Source organism: Heterodontus francisci, chromosome 6, assembly GCF_036365525.1.
Source record: "Heterodontus francisci isolate sHetFra1 chromosome 6, sHetFra1.hap1, whole genome shotgun sequence".
Lineage (NCBI taxonomy): Eukaryota > Metazoa > Chordata > Chondrichthyes > Heterodontiformes > Heterodontidae > Heterodontus > Heterodontus francisci.
This window is the reverse complement of record NC_090376.1, coordinates 6,065,604-6,085,079: the sequence shown is the minus strand read 5'-3', so window position 1 is coordinate 6,085,079 and position 19,476 is coordinate 6,065,604. Positions and strand designations below refer to the sequence as shown.

General features: G+C 52.5%; 1 protein-coding gene across 1 annotated transcript; it reads right to left on the bottom strand.

Moving 5' to 3' along the window:
- Positions 1-9,590: 9,590 nt before the first annotated feature.
- tomt (transmembrane O-methyltransferase) lies at positions 9,591-19,270 on the bottom strand. Its single transcript, XM_068032765.1, has 3 exons — positions 19,009-19,270; positions 17,992-18,188; positions 9,591-9,911 (listed from the first exon to the last, which is right to left on the bottom strand). Exons 1-3 carry the CDS (start codon positions 19,268-19,270, stop codon positions 9,591-9,593), a joined length of 780 nt encoding a protein of 259 aa, XP_067888866.1.
- Between the last annotated feature and the right edge of the window lie 206 nt (positions 19,271-19,476).

The window sequence follows — 19,476 nt, the reverse complement described above, 5'->3', positions numbered from 1 at the left end:
TGTCTCCATCTTCCCGTCTCCATCTTCCCGTCTCCTCTTCCCGTCTCCATCTTCCCGTCTCCATCTTCCCGTCTCCATCTTCCCTCTCCATCTTCCCCCCCTCCATCTTCCCCCTCCATCTTCCCCCCTCCATCTTCCCCCTCCATCTTCCCCCTCCTCTTCCCCCCTCCCTCTTCCCCCTCCCCTCTTCCCCCCTCCCTCTTCCCCCTCCCTCTTCCCCCCTCCTCTTCCCCCCTCCCTCTTCCCCCCTCCCTCTTCCCCCCTCCCTCTTCCCCCCTCCCTCTTCCCCCCCTCCCTCTTCCCCCCTCCCTCTTCCCCCCCTCCCTCTTCCCCCCTCCCTCTTCCCCCCTCCTCTTCCCCCCTCCCTCTTCCCCCCCTCCCTCTTCCCCCCCTCCCTCTTCCCCCCTCCCCTCTTCCCCCCCTCCCTCTTCCCCCCCTCCTCTTCCCCCCCTCACTCTTCCCCCCCTCACTCTTCCCCCCCTCACTCTTCCCCCCCTCACTCTTCTCTCCCCTCCCTCTTCCCCCCTCCCCCTCTCCTTCCCCTCCTTCTCCCTCTCCCCCCACACCTTACTCCCCACTTTAAAACCAGGCTCACATAAACCTATAAGGTATTCATCAAAAGCACAGAATTTCAAACCACTATTTTATTTTAAGAATCTTTCTGGTTGATCTGACTACGAACACAAAAACAGCAACCAGATCAGAAGAAAAAGCTGCATCACAGAAACCACCAGCCAGTCACACACGTTCCGCTCAGCAAATCTCCCTCCAACTCACATGACCATTGAGAATTTCTTGAGCAAGTCAAACGGCAGGAGTGGAGCTGAACTGTCACCCCTCCTCCCTCCTATCATACTGCGGCCAACAGTGGCTCAGTGGGAAACACTTTCTGAGTTACAGTGCAGGGTCCAATCCACCCTCCAGAGACTTGAGCACAAAATCCAGGCTGACGCTCTCAGTGCAGTAGAGCGGGCGCTGCACTGTCCGAGGGTCAGTACTGAGGGAGGGATACACTGTTGGAGGGTCAGTACTGAGGGAGGGATACTCTGTTGGAGGGTCAGTACTGAGGAGTTCTGCACTGTCGGAGGGTCAGCACTGAGGGAGCGCTGCACAGTCAGAGGGTCAGTACTGAGGGAGTGACGCACCGTCAGAGGATCAGTACTGACGGAGTGCCGCACTGTCAGAGGGTCAGCACTGAGGGAGTGTTGCACTGTCGGAGGGTCAGCACTGAGCGAGTGCCGCACTGTCAGAGGGTCAGTACTGAGGGAGTGCCGCACCATCAGAGGGTCAGTACTGAGGGAGTGCTGCACTGTCGGAGGGTCAGCACTGAGGGAACGCTGCACTGTCGGAGGGTCAGTACTGAGTGAGCACTGTACTGTCGGAGGGTCAGTACTGAGGGAGTGCTGCACTGTCGGAGGGTCAGCACTGAGGGAGTTCTGCACTGTCGGAGGGTCAGCACTGAGGGAGTGCTGCACTGTCGGAGGGTCAGCACTGAGGGAGTGCTGCACTGTTGGAGGGTCAGTACTGAGGGAGTGCTGCACTGTCGGAGGGTCAGCACTGAGGGAGTGCTGCACTGTCGGAGGTCAGCACTGAGGGAGTGCTGCACTGTCGGAGGATCAGCACTGAGGGAACGCTGCACTGTCGGAGGGTCAGTACTGAGGGAACGCTGCACTGTCGGAGGGTCAGCACTGAGGGAGTGCTGCACTGTCGGAGGGTCAGCACTGAGGGAGTGCTGCACTATCGGAGGGTCAGCACTGAGGGCGTGCCGCACTGTTGGAGTGTCTGTACCGAGGGAGCGCTGCACTGTCGGACTTTCCGTCTTTCTCATGAGTTATTAAACCAAGGTTCCATTGACCTGCTGAACTGGATGGAAAGTTTCCACACCCATGTTTTGGAAGAAAAGCAGGAAGTTCTCCCCAGTGCCCCTGGCCAATATTTATTCAACATCACGAAAGAAACAGATTATCTGGTCATTATGATTGACTGTTTGTGGGAGCTTGCTGTGCGCAAATTGGCTGCTGCGGATGTGAATTAAATTTCTTGGGATTCTGCAGTCTGTGGGACGAGGGTGAAATGGGTTCATTTCCAAGTATCTGGGACTGACATCGTAAGGAAACGTTAATATATTAGAATTAGAATTAGAACATTACAGCGCAGTACAGGCCCTTCGGCCCTCGATGTTGCGCCGACCTGTGAAACCATCTGACCTACACTATTCCATTTTCATCCATATGTCTATCCAATGACCACTTAAATGCCCTTAAAGTTGGCGAGTCTACTACTGTTGCAGGCAGGGCGTTCCACGCCCCTACTACTCTCTGAGTAAAGAAACTACCTCTGACATCTGTCCTATATCTATCACCCCTCAACTTGAAGCTATGTCCCCTCGTGTTTGCCATCACCATCCGAGGAAATAGACTCTCACTATCCACCCTATCTAACCCTCTGATTATCTTGTATGTCTCTATTAAGTCACCTCTCCTCCTCCTTCTCTCCAACGAAAACAACCTCAAGTCCCTCAGCCTTTCCTCATAAGACCTTTCCTCCATACCAGGCAACATCCTAGTAATCTCCTCTGCACCCTTTCCATAGCTTCCACATCCTTCCTATAATGCGGTGACCAGAACTGCACGCAATACTCCAGGTGCGGTCTCACCAGAGTTTTGTACAGCTGCAGCATGACCTCGTGGCTCCGAAACTCGATCCCCCTACTAATAAAAGCTAACACACCATATGCCTTCTTAACAGCCCTATTAACCTGGGTAGCAACCTTCAGGGATTTATGCACCTGGACACCAAGATCTCTCTGTTCATCTACACTACCAAGAATCTTCCCATTAGCCCAGTACTCTGCATTCCTGTTACTCCTTCCAAAGTGAATCACCTTGCACTTTTCCACATTAAACTCCATTTGCCATCTCTCAGCCCAGCTCTGCAGCCTACAACATCCTTCGGCACTATCCACAACTCCACCGACCTTAGTGTCATCTGCAAATTTACTAACCCACCCTTCTACACCCTCTTCCAGGTCACTTATAAAAATGACAAACAGCAGTGGCCCCAAAACAGATCCTTGCGGTACACCACTAGTAACTAAACTCCAGGATGAACATTTGCCATCAACCACCACCCTCTGTCTTCTTTCAGCTAGCCAATTTCTGATCCAAAGCTCTAAATCACCTTCAACCCCATACTTCCATATTTTCTGCAATAGCCTACCGTGGGGAACCTTATCAAACGCCTTACTGAAATCCATATACACCACATCCACTGCTTTACCCTCATCCACCTGTTTGGTCACCTTCTCGAAAAACTCAATAAGGTTTGTGAGGCACGACCTACCCTTCACAAAACCGTGCTGACTATCTCTAATGAACTTATTCTTTTCAAGATGATTATAAATCCTGTCTCTTATAACCTTTTCCAACATTTTACCCACAACCGAAGTAAGGCTCACAGGTCTATAATTACCAGGGCTGTCTCTACTCCCCTTCTTGAACAAGGGGACAACATTTGCTATCCTCCAGTCTTCCGGCACTATTCCTGTCGACAATGACGACGTAAAGATCAAGGACAAAGGCTCTGTAATCTCCTCCCTAGCTTCCCAGAGAATCCTAGGATAAATCCCATCTGGCCCAGGGAGTTATCTATTTTCACACTTTCCAAAATTGATAACACCTCCTCCTTGTGAACCTCAATCCCATCTAGCCTAGTAGCCTGAATCTCAGTATTCTCCTTGACAACATTTTCTTTCTCTACTGTAAATACTGACGCGAAATATTCATTTAACGCTTCCCCTATCTCCTCTGATTCCACACACAACTTCCCACTACTATCCTCGATTGGCCCTAATCTAACTCTAGTCATTCTTTTATTCCTGATATACCTATAGAAAGCCTTAGGGTTTTCCCTGATCCTATCCGCCAATGACTTCTCGTGTCCTCTCCTTGCTCTTCTTAGCTCTCCCTTTAGATCCTTCCTGGCTAGCTTGTAGCTCTCAAGCGCCCTAACTGAGCCTTCACGTCTCATCCTAACATAAGCCGCCTTCTTCCTCTTGACAAGCGCTTCAACTTCTTTAGTAAACCACGGCTCCCTCGCTCGACAACTTCCTCCCTGCCTCACAGGTACATACTTATCAAGGACACGCAGTAGCTGCTCCTTGAATAAGCTCCACATTTCGATTGTTCCCATCCCCTGCAGTTTCCTTCCCCATCCTACGCATCCTAAATCTTGCCTAATCGCATCATAATTTCCTTTCCCCCAGCTATAATTTTTGCCCTGCGGTATATACCTGTCCCTGCCCATCGCTAAGGTAAACCTAACCGAATTGTGATCACTATCACCAAAGTGCTCACCTACATCTAAATCTAACACCTGGCCGGGTTCATTTCCCAGTACCAAATCCAATGTGGCATCGCCCCTGGTTGGCCTGTCTACATACTGTGTCAGAAAACCCTCCTGCACACACTGGACAAAAACTGACCCATCTAAAGTACTCGAACTATAGTATTTCCAGTCGATATTTGGAAAGTTAAAGTCCTCCATAACAACTACCCTGTTACTCTCGCCCCTGTCGAGAATCATCTTCGCTATCCTTTCCTCTACATCTCTGGAACTATTTGGAGGTCTATAAAAGACTCCCAACAGGGTGACCTCACCTCTCCTGTTTCTAACCTCGGCCCATACTACCTCAGTAGACGAGTCCTCAAACGTCCTTTCTGTCGCTGTAATACTCTCCTTGATTAACAATGCCACACCCCCCCCTCTTTTACCATCTTCTCTGTTCTTACTGAAACATCTAAATCCCGGAACCTGCAACATCCATTCCTGCCCCTGCTCTACCCATGTCTCCGAAATGGCCACTACATCGAGATCCCAGGTACCAACCCATGCTGCAAGCTCACCCACCTTATTCCGGATGCTCCTGGCGTTGAAGTAGACACACTTTAAACCAGGTTCTTGTTTGCCAGTGCCCTCTTGCGTCCTTGTAACCATATCCCTGACCTCACTACTCTCAACAACCTGTACACTGGCACTACAATTTAGGTTCCCATTCCCCTGCTGAATTAGTTTAAACTCCCCCGAAGAGCACTTGTTTACTTTGGAAAAGAGGAAGCTGTGAAACAACTTAATTTCTTTCATTATTAACAAACCCAGAAGCACGGCCAAAGGCCGCAGTGCAGGTTGGATAGAGTCATCGAGTCATTAAAGCACAGAAGGAGGCCATTTGGCCCATCAAGTCCATGCTGCAACATGGTGGCAAAAATTAAGCATTTTGCCTTTAGATTAGATTAGAGATACATGTATATTCTGAGATTCAATACCCTCACGCAGCATTGTTGATCAGTTATTGCAAGGAGTTTCTATAAACTGGGTTGAATTTGCATTACAGTCTAAATAATTTTCACATCTCAAGACAAGGCAAAGACCTTCAGAGTTCAGGAAAACCTTGACCTCTGGTTTCATTGTTCTCAGAGTATAGCTGAAAGTAGAAACATGTTGTCGAAGCTTTTCGTCTTGCACTCATCAGGACAACCCGCAAGAATACCAATGTCAGGGAGAACAACAAATTTATACTGTATGAGAAGAGAGTGCTGATTGGTTGGCAAGCGAACTCTGATTGGTAGAGACGTTACCATGGTGAATGCACCAGTTTACAGTGACTGACTGTTAACTGCAAAGAAAAACAAGAAATGCTGGAAATACTCAACAGGTCTGGCAGCATCTGTGTATCCGCAGTATTTTGCTTTTATTTTAGTTAACTGCAAAGCTTTGTTTGAAATTTAAACCAGGCAGCTTGACTCTGATTGGTCAAGGCATTGCCCTGAGGAATGAACCAGCAAATAGCTGTCATTTATTTTGTTCAGCTAAAATAGGTGCAATGTTTTTTCTTATTCATTCATGGGATGTGGGCATCACTGGCAAGGCCAGCATTTATTGCCCATCCCTAATTGCCCTTGAGGAGGTGGTGGTGAGCTGCCTTCTTGAACTGCTGCAGTCCATGTGGGGTAGGTACACCCACAGTGCTGTTAGGAAGGGAGTTCCAGGATTTTGACCCAGCGACAGTGAAGGAACGGCGATATAGTTCCAAGTCAGGATGGTGTGTGACTTGGAGGGGAACTTGCAGGTGTTGATGTTCCCATGCATCTGCTGCCCTTGTCCTTTGCGGTGGTAGAGGTCTTAGGTTTGGAAGGGGCTGTCGAAGGAGCCGTGGTGCATTGCTGCAGTGCATCTTGTAGATGGTACACACTGCTGCCACTGTGCGTTGGTGGTGGAGGGAGTGAATGTTTGTAGATGGGGTGCCAATCAAGTGGGCTGCTTTGTTCTGGATGGTGTCGAGCTTCTTGAGTGTTGTTGGAGCTGCACCCATCCAGGCAAGTAGAGAGTATTCCGTCAACCTTGTGACTTGTAGATGGTGGACAGGCTTTGGGGAGTCAGGAGGTGAGTTACTCACCGCAGAATTTCTAGCCTCTGACCTGCTCTTGCAGCCACGGTATTTATATGGCTTGTAAATGTTTGTAAATGTTCTTTCTGTCTGCCCTGTGCATTAATATATGTAGCTTCCAGTACGCGCAAATGCGCCACACTGCGAGCCCGACTGACAATCTTAAATTGGTTGTCAGTGTAATTCTTAACACACTGCGGATTATTTAGCAAATGTAATCTGATTGTCAGAACTGAGGGAGAAGTTAGGACTGTTTTCCTTGGAGAAGAGAAGGCTGAGAGGTATTTGATAGAGCTATACAAAATCATGAGGTGTCTGGACAGAGTAGATAGAGAGAAACTGTTCCCAATTGTGAAAAGATTGAGAACGAGAGCACACAGATTTAAAGTATTTGGTAAGAGAAGCAAAAGTGACCTGAGGAAAAACTTTTTCACACAGCGAGTGGTTAAGGTCTGGAATGCGCTGCCTGAGAACGTGGTGGAGGCAGGTTCAATTGAAGCATTGGACAGTTATTTGAAAAGGAAGAATGTGCAGGGTTATGGGGAGAAGGCAGGGGACTGCAACTGAGGGGGTTGCTCTTTCAGAGAGCTGGTGCGACACGATGGGCCGAATGGCCTCCTTCTGCACTGTATCAATTCTGTGATTCTGGAGTGCTGCACTGTCAGAGGGTGAGCACTGAGGGAGTGCTGCACTGTCAGAGGGTCAGTGCTGAGGGAGTGCTGCACTGTCGGAGGGTCAGTGCTGAGGGAGTGCTGCACTGTCAGAGGGTGAGCACTGAGGGAGTGCTGCACTGTCAGAGGGTCAGTGCTGAGGGAGTGCTGCACTGTCGGAGGGTCAGTGCTGAGGAGGCATTGCACCATCGGAGTGACTTTGAGAGTCAACCATTTTGGTGGGAGACAGGAGTCACATATTGGCCCAAACTGGGTAAGGGCGTAGGAATATAAAATACGAAACAGGAGCTGGAGTAGACCCTACGGCCCCTCGAGCCTGCTCCGCCATCCAATAAGATCACGGCTGATCTTCTACCTCAACTCCACCTTCCCGCACTATCCCCATATCCCTTAATTCCCTTAGAGTCCAAAAAGGAACAGGAGAGTTCCTTTCCTAAAGAACATTACTGAACCCGCTGAGTTTTTACAACAATCCGCCAACTTCCTGGTCATACTTAGTGTTACCAGTTTTACTATCTCCAATTATATCCCTTTTTTCAATAGAGTTTGAAGTCTCACCCTAGCCTGGTGGGATTTGAACTCACATCCTCTCATATAAGTCCAGTAACAAAAGAACTAGGCACATGGTCCACAAGCACAGTCCATGTTTAAATACTGCTGACTATGTTAAAGGTGCTATATAAATGCAAGTTATTGCTGTTGTTATTTGCTCTTTCAGTCAAAAGGAATCGAGTTGTGGGATAAGATCCAAGAGATTGAAATGGAGAGTGTAAACAGGTTTGAGCTCAATTAGATGTGTTTCCAGAGAAAGAAGGAATTACAAGATATACAAGGGTGGGTGAGATCGTGGAATATGGTGGAAGGTGGGTGCGTGGGGTTGAGGGATAGGGCGAGAAGATGGGATTGAGGGGTGGGGGGAGAAGATGGGATTGAGGGGTGGGGGGAGAAGGTGGGATTGAGGGGTGGGGGGAGAAGGTGGGATTGAGGGGTGGGGGGAGAAGGTGGGATTGAGGGGTGGGGGGAGAAGGTGGGATTGAGGGATAGGGTGAGAAGATGGGATTGAGGGGTGGGGGGGAGAAGGTGGGATTGAGGGATAGGGTGAGAAGATGGGATTGAGGGGTGGGGGGGAGAAGGTGGGATTGAGGGGTGTGGGGAGAAGGTGGGATTGAGGGATAGGGTGAGAAGATGGGATTGAGGGGTGGGGGGGAGAAGGTGGGATTGAGGGATAGGGTGAGAAGATGGGATTGAGGGGTGGGGGGGAGAAGGTGGGATTGAGGGGTGGGGGGAGAAGGTGGGATTGAGGGGTGGGGGGAGAAGGTGGGATAGAGGGGTGTGGGGAGAAGGTGGGATTGAGGGATAGGGTGAGAAGATGGGATTGAGGGGTGGGGGGGAGAAGGTGGGATTGAGGGGTGGGGGGAGAAGGTGGGATTGAGGGATAGGGTGAGAAGATGGGATTGAGGGGTGGGGGGGAGAAGGTGGGATTGAGGGGTGGGGGGGAGAAGATGGGATTGAGGGGTGGGGGGAGAAGGTGGGATTGAGGGGTGGGGGGAGAAGGTGGGATTGAGGGGTGTGGGGAGAAGGTGGGGTTGAGGGATAGGGTGAGAAGGTGGGATTGAGGGGTGGGGGGGAGAAGGTGGGATTGAGGGGTGGGGGGAGAAGGTGGGATTGAGGGGTGTGGGGAGAAGGTGGGGTTGAGGGATAGGGTGAGAAGATGGGATTGAGGGGTGGGGGGGAGAAGGTGGGATTGAGGGGTGGGGGGGAGAAGGTGGGATTGAGGGGTGTGGGGAGAAGGTGGGGTTGAGGGATAGGGCGAGAAGATGGGATTGAGGGGTGGGGGGAGAAGATGGGATTGAGGGGTGGGGGGAGAAGGTGGGATTGAGGGGTGGGGGGAGAAGGTGGGATTGAGGGGTGTGGGGAGAAGGTGGGGTTGAGGGATAGGGTGAGAAGGTGGGATTGAGGGGTGGGGGGGAGAAGGTGGGATTGAGGGGTGGGGGGGAGAAGGTGGGATTGAGGGGTGTGGGGAGAAGGTGAGATTGAGGGGTGTGAGGAGAAGGTGAGATTGAGGGGTGTGGGGAGAAGGTGGGGTTGAGGGGTGTGGGGAGAAGGTGAGATTGAGGGGTGTGGGGAGAAGGTGAGATTGAGGGGTGTGGGGAGAAGGTGGGATTGAGGGGTGTGGGGAGAAGGTGAGATTGAGGGGTGGGGGGAGAAGGTGAGATTGAGGGGTGTGGGGAGAAGGTGAGATTGAGGGGTGTGGGGAGAAGGTGAGATTGAGGGGTGTGGGGAGAAGGTGGGATTGAGGGGTGGGGGGAGAAGGTGAGATTGAGGGGTGTGGGGAGAAGGTGGGATTGAGGGGTGGGGGGAGAAGGTGAGACAGTTGGACTGAGTTTGATAACTCTTCCCTGATCTCAAACATCCTCCTTTTCCTGAACATAAATTCTGCTTTCAATCCCTGAAGACTGGGAGTCGAGCTTCCTTTACTTGAGCCCAATGTAGGTCAGCTCAGCCATCCCATCCCTGATGTAGCGGAAATACTCCAGGTGCGTGCGGTGGATCTTCCAGCGGTATTTCCCACAACTCTTGGCGTACTGCATGAAGTGGGGTGCACCAGTAAATATCACATTGTCCGCCACGATAATGCATCCCTCCTGCAGCAGGTTGTAGTCTTCCAATAACTGCAGGTCCCGCAGGTAGCAGCGTTTCCAATGGTTCATGAAAACAAAGTCAAACTTGTCGACTTCAAACCTCTCCCTCACAAGCGGGATTACCACGTCAGACGGACTGACAATCAGTTCCACCTGTTCAAAGGGAAACGATTCCTATCATTTTGCATCAAAAAACATTTAACTTTTACTTGAATTTATTCAGGTTCAGGGTGAAAGTTTGCGCTGGTCTGGTGAAGGACTTCAGAAATGGAAAATTGTCCAACTTTTCATCTTGTTTTACTTCCTTGCCTGGGTTAGATACAGAGTAAAGCTCCCTCTACACTGTCCCCATCAAACACTCCCAGGACAGGTATAGCACGGGGTTAGATACAGAGTAAAGCTCCCTCTACACTGTCCCCATCAAACACTCCCAGGACAGGTATAGCACGGGGTTAGATACAGAGTAAAGCTCCCTCTACAAAAAAAAAATGGAATTGGCTGCTGCCTGATTGGGAAACTTGAGTGCTGATTGCAGCAACGAGCAACAGCTGAGAGTGCTGCAGTCAGTTGCAGGAGTTGCTGCAGAGGGAGAGCTGCAAAATTTTGAACAACATCTGCGACAGAGGAGGAAAAGACTTCTCAAACATAAGGCTGTGTTTTGAGGTGGGTGTCGAGCACCAGACTTTAATTTGATTTGGACTGTTGGGAGAGGCCGGAAGAACAAGGGGTGGGGGCTGTACAATTCTGCAGGGAGCTGTGCAGTTGCATTAAACATACAAGGAAGTTCACTCCCCACCCCAATTACCCAGCCTGAGTCAGCTGAAGCTGCCTGGCTAAGACGAAAGCAGAAGACAGATAATGCCTGGGCAGCTTTTGGCTGACCCGGGTGAAGACACCTCTCCCCAACCAGAAGAGCTTGTGAAGGACTGCTTGATTGACCTGTTATCTGTCATACCACCTTGGTAGAACAAGTCATCACTCCCAGCCTCCCTTTTCCTCTTCAGTATACCCTCTACCTATCCCCTAACTTATTATTTATTTATTTTAATTATTATTTATTTTTCCTGGCTTTATTTCAAATCTGTAAACCTACAATTTTAGCTCTTGACCCATGGCAAGTCCATCTGTGCCGGTGGCGGGGCCCTCGAACACTGATGCAGCTGCAGCCTCTGCGGCCGCCCATGTGGCCCCATCACCATTCAAGCTGATCACTTCTAGCCATGGAGTGAACAGCTATCCCCACCCCAACATGCCTATTGTGGCTTGTGTAAAGACAATGGCCGAGGTTGTCAGCCCCTTGGCCATTGTTGTAGCCTCGAAGATGTACGGGAAGACTGTGTTCTTCCTGAAGACCGAACGGATGGTGTCTCTGGCCCTGAGTAAGGGGCTCACTGTGGGGGGAACCTTCCTGCTGGTGGACCCTCTGGAGGCCAGCGCACACCTGAATAATGTTGTCAAATGTCCCATCTTTCATTCCCAGTGAGTTCCACCTCCCTCACCTGCACCATCTGGGGGAGGTGAGGTCGGGGATAAACTCAGTCCCGCTCGGTCTTCGGGAGAACAGCCTCCGACATGTCTACTCCTTCCACCACCAGCTATTTATGCAGCTGGTGTGGGAGGAGGTCTTGGAGAGCCACTTCAATGTGGAGTTCCAGGGGGCAGCCTACCGTGTCTTCTGGACCTGGGACGGGGCGAGGTGCCATGCCTGCAAGGGGGTGGGGCACATTCGAAAGAACTGCCCCAACCTCCCGGACGCCAAATCGATGGCCCAGGGTGGCGCCGCTGCACCTCCTCCCACCAGCACCCCCCGCACCTCTAACCAACACCATTCAGTCGGTTCCGGAGGCTGTGGTTTTCAGGGCCTCCGGTGGGGAGGTGGGTGCCCGTCCGAGTGGAAGGAAGACACGGAGAAAAAATAAACACCCAGAGGCGCGTCTCCTGGACAGCGTGGCACAACCCAAGCCTGAGCCCAGCCCAAGGCCCACTCCCGGGAAACCCACCTGCCCTAGGGCTTGGCTCAGGCCCAATGTAACCAAGCAAAAAGAGGGTGCGGAGGCGGAGGCCTCTGATGACATGGAGGTCACTGAGCCTCTGCGCCCAACTGGGTAAAAGAGGAGAAGGCACCCCTCCACAGAGGTAACACAGGGCCCTGAGGTGCAAGGCCCATCTGTTGGAGGGGAGCTGTCTCCTGGTTCGGGTCCCCAGGTTTCCCCTACCACCACTATCAAGGCTGTAAAGCCTGGGCAGGAGCTCCCTACCCCTCAGGATGGAGGGGAGGGCGAGACCCCTGTACATGAGGCCCCTCCTGAAGGAGAAAGTGGAGCCTTGCTTGTGGTGGGGGAGCCTGGGGATGTTCCTGCAGAAACCTTCCCATCTCTCGGGTGCCCTGAGTGGAGGGGAGGGCGGGGTCCTGAAGGGTCGGCCCTCCCAGACAAAATCCACTCCCGACCAGGATGTAATCCACCCAGTTATGGGTGAAAATGTTGCCCCATCTGCTGGACTTGTGGGCGCTGGCGGGCGGGAGATGGCCTCCTCTCTCCGCCTCCAGACCCGGCTCTGGCTGGATTCTCTACGTCGGGAATTACTGTCTCCCCTGGGTCGCTCATTGGCCTGGGGACAGAGGTGGAGGGGGGTCCTGAACCGCTGGGACGTCTGTCCCACAGTGTGTGGTGGGTGTGTCGGCCACTGGCAGTGATGACTCGGAGGAGGACGGGGACTCGGTGTGGGGCACGGAGGATGACCTTGATTCCATTGCCAGTGAGGTGGTGGAGTCCCTCGTGCCTCCCACCGAGTCTCCTCTCAACTCCACGAATGCAGGAGTTGCCGCAATAAAGTTCAGCTGGCCCTTGGCCAGTGGTCAAGTCTGGCGCTGATCATCCAGTCCGTCCGTGCCGACCTCAAGAATGCAGGGAAGGGAATGGGCGCGAACGTGAAACTGGTTGATAGAAGCCAGTTTAATGTGTTCCTCAATGGGTTGCTGGGGGAGTGGAGGGCCAGGTGCACTTCCGCTCGCTCCTCACAGTGAGGTGTTGGTGACGGGTTTTAAGTATCTTTGACATGAAGATGACCATAGCCAGCCTCAACATCAACGGCAGCAGGGGGTATCACCGCAGATTTCACAATCTCTCAGTCCTCAGGGAAGGGAGATACGCGGTGAGCTTTCTGCAGGAAACCCACACCGTTCCGGGAGATGAAGCCACCTGGCTCCTGGAGTGGCAGGGTGGGGTCTACATGAGTCACCTCACCCCTATTTCTAGTGGGGTGGTTATCTTGTTGGCCCCATCTTTTCAGCCAATGATCTTGGGGGTCAAGGAGCTTGTGCCGGGCCGCTTGCTCCTCACCTGGGTAGCGTACCGCTCCACTTTGTAAACGTGGATGTGCCCAGGCCCGGTGCTTTGTGAGCGTGCTTCTTTGAAGATGAGTCTGCTCTCTTGAGCTCTATTGATAGCGGCAAGTGCATCATCCTCAGCGGGTGGGGGGGGGGGGATTTTAACTGCACCCTCGAGGTGAGGGATTGCTCCAGTCCCCAGGCAGCAAAGCATCGGTGAAGACGTTGAGGGAACTGATCTGCTCCCTCAACTTGGTGGAATCTCCATCCCAACTCCAGCACCTTCACTTGGAGGAGGAGGGTCCCAAATCGACTGCCTCTACATTTCGCAGGCGTATGTCTCCTGTGTCTCGGCGGCCTGTGCCGTGCTTGGACCACCAGCTGGCGTGGGCGAAGTTCACTCCGGTCTGCACAAGGGCAGGGTCCGCGTACTGGCACTTCAACAACCAGCTACTGGAGGATGAGCGATTCTGGGACTCATTCCGTCAATTCTGGGCCAACTGGAGAAGGAAGCAGGGGGGCTTCTCCTCCTTGAGTCTATGGTGGGATGAGGGCAAGACTCCCATCTGTGTCTTAGAGAGATACAGCACCAAAACAGGCCCTTCGGCCCAACGAGTCCATGCCGATAATCAACCACCCATTTATACTAATCCTACATTAATCCCATATTTTTCCCTCTCACATCCCCACCTTCCCTCAATTCTCCTACCAAATACCTACACTGGGGGCAATTTTTACAATGGCCAATTTACCTATCAACCTGCAAGTCTATGGCTGTGGGAGGAAACTGGAGCACCCGGCGGAAACCCACCCAGTTATGGGGAGAACTTGCAAACTCCGCACAGGCAGTACCCAGAACTGAACCCGGGTCGCTGGAGCTGTGAGGCTGCAGTGCTAACCCCTGCACCACTGTTCCATCTTCTGTCAGGAATACGCAAAGGGGTCGACCAAGAGGCGGGAAGCCGAGATCGGGCGCCTAGAGAGGGAGGTGCTCGACCTGGAGTCCCGCCTCTGACATGCCGTCGCGGACCCGGCCCTGTGGCAGGCGTACAAAGAGAAGAAGGGCGCGCTGAGGGACCTGCAGCTCATAGGGTCCCGAGGCGCGTACATGAGGTCACAGATCAAGATCCTGGAAGATTTGGACCGCGCCTCACCCTTCTTCTACTCGCTGGAAAAATGGCGGGGAGTCCGTAAGCAGCTCGTCGAGCTACTGGCCGATGACAGATCCTCCATCAGCGATCCGGAGGGAATGGGCCTCCTGGTTCGTACTTATTACAGTGCGTTGTTCTCTCTCAGATCCATCCAGTGAGGACACGCGCAGAGTTATGTGGGAGGACCCGCCAAAGGTCAGCCCAGAGGGTGCCGAAGGATTGGAGGCTCCGCTCACGTTGGCGGAGCTGACCGGCGCCCTCCACCAGCTCTCAAGGGGCAAATCCTCAGGGCTGGACGGGCTGACCGTGGAGTTCCTCAGGGCGTTCTGGGACATCCTGGGGGACGATTACGCGCGGGTCCTGGGGGAAAGCCTGGTGACCAGGGAGATGCCCCTCTCGTGGCGCAGGGCGGTCATTGTCCTGCTGCCGAAGAGGGGCGATCTCCGCCCGCTTAAAAACTGGCGTCCGGTCTCCCTCCTCAGCACAGATTATAAGATCTTTGCCCGGGCTATGTCTACCCACCTCGGCTCTGTGCTGGCCCAAATGATCCACCCCGACCAGTCCTACACGGTCCCGGGCCGGTCCATCCAGGACAACATCCACCCAGTGCGGGACCTGATCCATCTTTCCCAGAGGACTGGTCAGTCGGTCGCCTTTCTCTCCCTCGATCAGGAGAAGGCGTTCAACAGGGTGGATTACGAATACCTTTTTGGGACTCTGCACTCATTTGGAATTGGCCCGCATTTTGTGGCACAGGTCTGACTTTTATACGCCGCCGCAGAGTGTCTAGTCAAAGTAAACGGGTCCTTGACGGCAACCCTTAACTTTGGGAGAGGAGTGCGTCAGGGGTGCCCCATGTCCGGTCAATTGTATACAGTCTGCGTGGAGCCCTCCCTGTGCCTGCTTCGCAGGAGGTTGACGGAATTGGCTCTGCGCGAGCCGGCCATGCGGGTCGTCCTCTCAGCTTATGCCGATGATGTGCTCCTCGCGGTCACAGATCCCGTTGACTTGCGGAGGATGCGCGACTGCCAGCAGACCTTTTCTGCCCTGTCCTCCGCGAGGATCAACTGGGAGAAATGTCACGGACTCCTGGTTGGTCAGTGGCGGGTGGACTCCCTGCAGGAGGAGTTGACACCTTTTGCGTGGAGCACCATGCACCTCCTCTATCTGGGAGTCCACCTTAGCCCCGCTGAGGAAGCCTGGCCGGCAAACTGGCAGGAGTTGGAGGCAAAAGTCACCACTCGGCTGGGGCACTGGACAGGACTGCTCCGAGTGCTTTCCTACAGGGGCCGAGCGCTGGTCATAAACCAACTGTTGGCCTCGATGCTGTGGTACTGGTTGGTCACTTTGGCCCCGCCCCCTGCATTTGCCACCAAGATCCAGAAGAAGCTTGTCGATTTCTTCTGGGGCAAGAGGAAACACTGGGTCTCTGCCGCGGTCCTGAGTCTCCCGATCGAGGAGGGCGGCCAGTCGCTGGTGTGCGTCCGCACCCAGGCTGCGACTCTCCGCCTTCGGACCCTGCAGAGATACCTGCACGTCGAGCGTCCTCCCAGATGGTGTGCGCTGGCGACGTATTTTTTCTGTCGGGACACTGCCTCCACGGCAACACGCAGATCCCGGTAGAGAACGTTAGCCACGCCTCTCTGAGGGAGTTGCCTGTCTTTTACCGGGATCTATTCAGAGTCTGGAGGAGAGCGCCTCAGCTGTCCGGGCGGCCGACTCTGGGGTTGGACCAGCGGGCGGAGGAGTAGCCGAAGCTCCCGGGATGCCCCTCACTGCGGGTGACGAGGGGGTTCGGGAGTGCGGATCGCTCCTGGCCGAGCTGACGCCCGGAACTGCTCATCGGACCCAGGCCCCGAAATCCTCCTCAGGAGCCGGTCCCGCACATCCCGAGCCGTCTCTCGGAAAATGGCGCGGAGGTGGGGGGACAGGTTTCCTGTACGGGCTGCTCCTGCACACTATCCACTTCCTCCCCCTCGTCAGCCGCCCAGACATGCCCTGGCGGTCTGTGTTGCCATCTAGTGATGAGGGGAAAACCCGATGGAGGTCTCTCTACGCGGGAGTCTTCCCCCTTTACATCGGGGACCTGGGGTGGAGGATGCTGCACAGAGCAGTCCTGTGCAATAGACTTTTAAGTAGGTTCACGGACTCCCAGGCCGCCTGTACTTTCTGAGGCCTGGACGAGTCTGTGTTCCATGTATATATGGAGTGTGCGAGGTTGCAGCATTTGTTTCAGTATTTAAAGGGTGAGCGTTAGGGTTAGGCTACTCAAGTTTAATCTGCACATCAGTCCCACGCTCCTGATCTTTGGGCACCCAGTGAGGACGGGCGTGGGCCGGGAGGAGGATCTCCTCGTCGGCCTGGTCAAGGTGGCAATTCACAGGTCCAGGCTGCGGGCCGTCATGGGGTCCATCCTCCCCGATTGCCTGCCCCTCTTCTGCGGTAACGTTCACACCCGGGTGTCCCTGGAGAAGGAGCATACGGTGTCTGCCGGTACGCTTGAGGCCTTCCGCGACCGGTGGGCACCGCAGGGACTGGAGTGCATCGTCGACGCCGAGAATGGCATTTTAATTTGAGTTTTTTGTTTATTCGATTTTAATAAAGTTATTTTATAAAATGTATATATGGGTTGGGGGGGGGTGCCCTGAGGAATAAAGCCCCCCTCAACAAATAATATATAAAAGGAGCCTGGGGTATTAAAGGTTTCCTTCAAAAATAAGGGGGAGAAAAAGGGTTAGAAAAGAATTAAAAAACGGGGTTACAAATTATGCCTATTTATAGAACATGGGGCAGTTTTCTCCTAAAAAGAAAAAAATTGGGTTAGATACAGAGAAAAGCTCCCTCAACACTGTCCCCATCAAACACTCCTGGGGGAAACTGTACTTAACATGTACCTGAGAGGGCAGACGGGGCCTCACCTTAAAGACAACACGACTGAGAGGGCAGCATTGGCTTGAATTTTGTGCTTAAGTCTCCAGAGTGGGGATTTAACCCAAATAATCTGACTCAGAGCTGAGAGTGTGACTGAGTCACTGTTGACACCAGGAAAGAATTGAGAAGGCGAAGCTCTCAGTTTGGAGTCGAGGTGGTAAGCAGTGAATTCATCAACATCTTGCGTTTATCTTAGTGCTTTTAATGTAGTAAAACATCATTTGGCACATCACAGGAGTGTTAGCAACGAAAATGTTGCAACAGGTGACAGAGAGGTAGGTTTTAGGGAGGAGATAAAAATAGCAAGTTAGTGGGGTTTAGGGGGAGAATTCCAGGGCTTAGGGTCCAGGCAGCTGAAGGCACGGCCCCCAATGGTGGAGCGATGGAAATCAGGGCCTGAATTAAAGTAGCACAAATATCTCGGAGATTGTAGGGCTGGAAGAGATTACAGAGATAGGGAGGGGCGAGGTCGTGGAGGGATTTGAAAACAAGGATGAGAATTTTAATATCATGTAGTTGCTTAACGAGGAGCCAATGTAGGTGAGTGAGCACAGGGGTGATGGGTGAATGGGAGTTGGTGCGAGTTAGGACACGGGTGGCACTGGTTTGGATGAGCTCAGGTTTACGGAATGTTGGAGGCTGACCAGGAATGTTTTGGAATAGTCAGGTCTGGAGGTTACAAAGGAGGAGGATTTCAGCAGCAGATGAGCTGAGGCAGGGCAGAGACGATGAAATGTATTGAAAAAGCGAATCTAATTTATGACTGGGTGAGTTTCTCTCTCTCAGCCCCTGGGGTCGGGGACGGTTTAGTTGTGAGACTCACCGCGTCCTCATCGAATCCCGCCAAGCGTATTATCTTCTCAGCCACCGCTGCATTCCCCTCGTCCATCTCCACGGTGTAGAGCCTGGCATTGAGGGGCAGGCTCCTGGCCATGCGGAGAGCTGAGTAGCCGCAGTAAGTACCCAGCTCCAGGACCGTCAGGGGAACGTTCTCGAGGATCAGGCGCTCCAGGATCTTGCCTGAAATTTGGCGGGCGAGACAAAAAGCCAGTAAGAATTGCTGTTTTGTGGGATCTTGCTGTGCGCGAGCTGGCGGCTGCGTTTCCTATTACAGCAGTGACTAAACTTCATTGGCTGGAAAGTGCTTTGGGAGGTCCTGAAGTCTGAATCTCTCACCCTTAAAAAAAGGTGTTGAGGCTGGAGAATGACTGAAAATTTTATGTCTGTGATTTTTGCTAGCGAGAGCATGAAGGGTTAAGGTGTCAAGGTGGATCGATAAAGATACAGGTCAGCCATGAGCTGATAGAATGTCAGAACAGGTTCAAAGAGCTGAATGGCCTTCTCTTGGAATTATATAATTATGGAGCACAGGAGGAGACCACTCTGCCCATCATGACTGTGCCAGCTCTTTGAAAGAGTGATCTTTCTTTTATGGGATGTGGGTGTCGCAGGCCAGGCCAGCATTTATTGCCCATCCCTAATTGCCCTTGAACTGAGTGGCTTGCTAGGGCATTTAAGAGTCAACTACATTGCTGTGAGTCTGGAGTCACATGTAGGCCAGACCAGGTAAGGATGGCCGATTTCTTTCTCTGAAGGACATTAGTGAACCAAATGAGTTTTTAGCAACAATTGTTTCATGGTCAAAATTAGATCAAATTTTAATTCCAGATATTTTATTTGAATTCAAATTTCACCATTTGCCACAGTGGGATTTGAACCCATGTCCTGAGGGCATTAGTCAGGGTTATTAATCTCATAACATTACCACTATATCACCACCTGTTCGAATGTAGACATTGCTGGGACATTGTATCACACAACCTCCCCCAGTTCCATTTACCTTTCTCCGGTCCAACATTGCTCAGGTATTCCGAGTGGTAGCACCACATGTCGAAGGTGCTGAGGATATTCTCGGCATCTCCGGGAATGCCGTGTGTCATCACGTACTGGAAGGCCCTCTCTTCTCTGGACAAGCCAGTCACGTAGTCCTGAATCTTCCGGAGAACTACTGCCCGCCAGAACAGCAGGAAGTAGTGGCGGTAACGAATGATGAGCGTCATCAGGAAGGGAATGAAAGCCAGAGCAATGGCAGGAGAAACCATCTGGGAGAGGTGGTGTGGGGTCAAAGAACCAACAAAAGTAATGGTTGAGAATAAAAACAAAGAACAAAGAAAATTACAGCACAGGAACAGGCCCTTCGGCCCTCCAAGCCTGCGCCGATCCAGATCCTCTACCTAAACATGTTGCCTATTTTCTAAGGGTCTGTATCTCTTTACTTCCTGCCCATTCATGTATCTGTCTAGATACA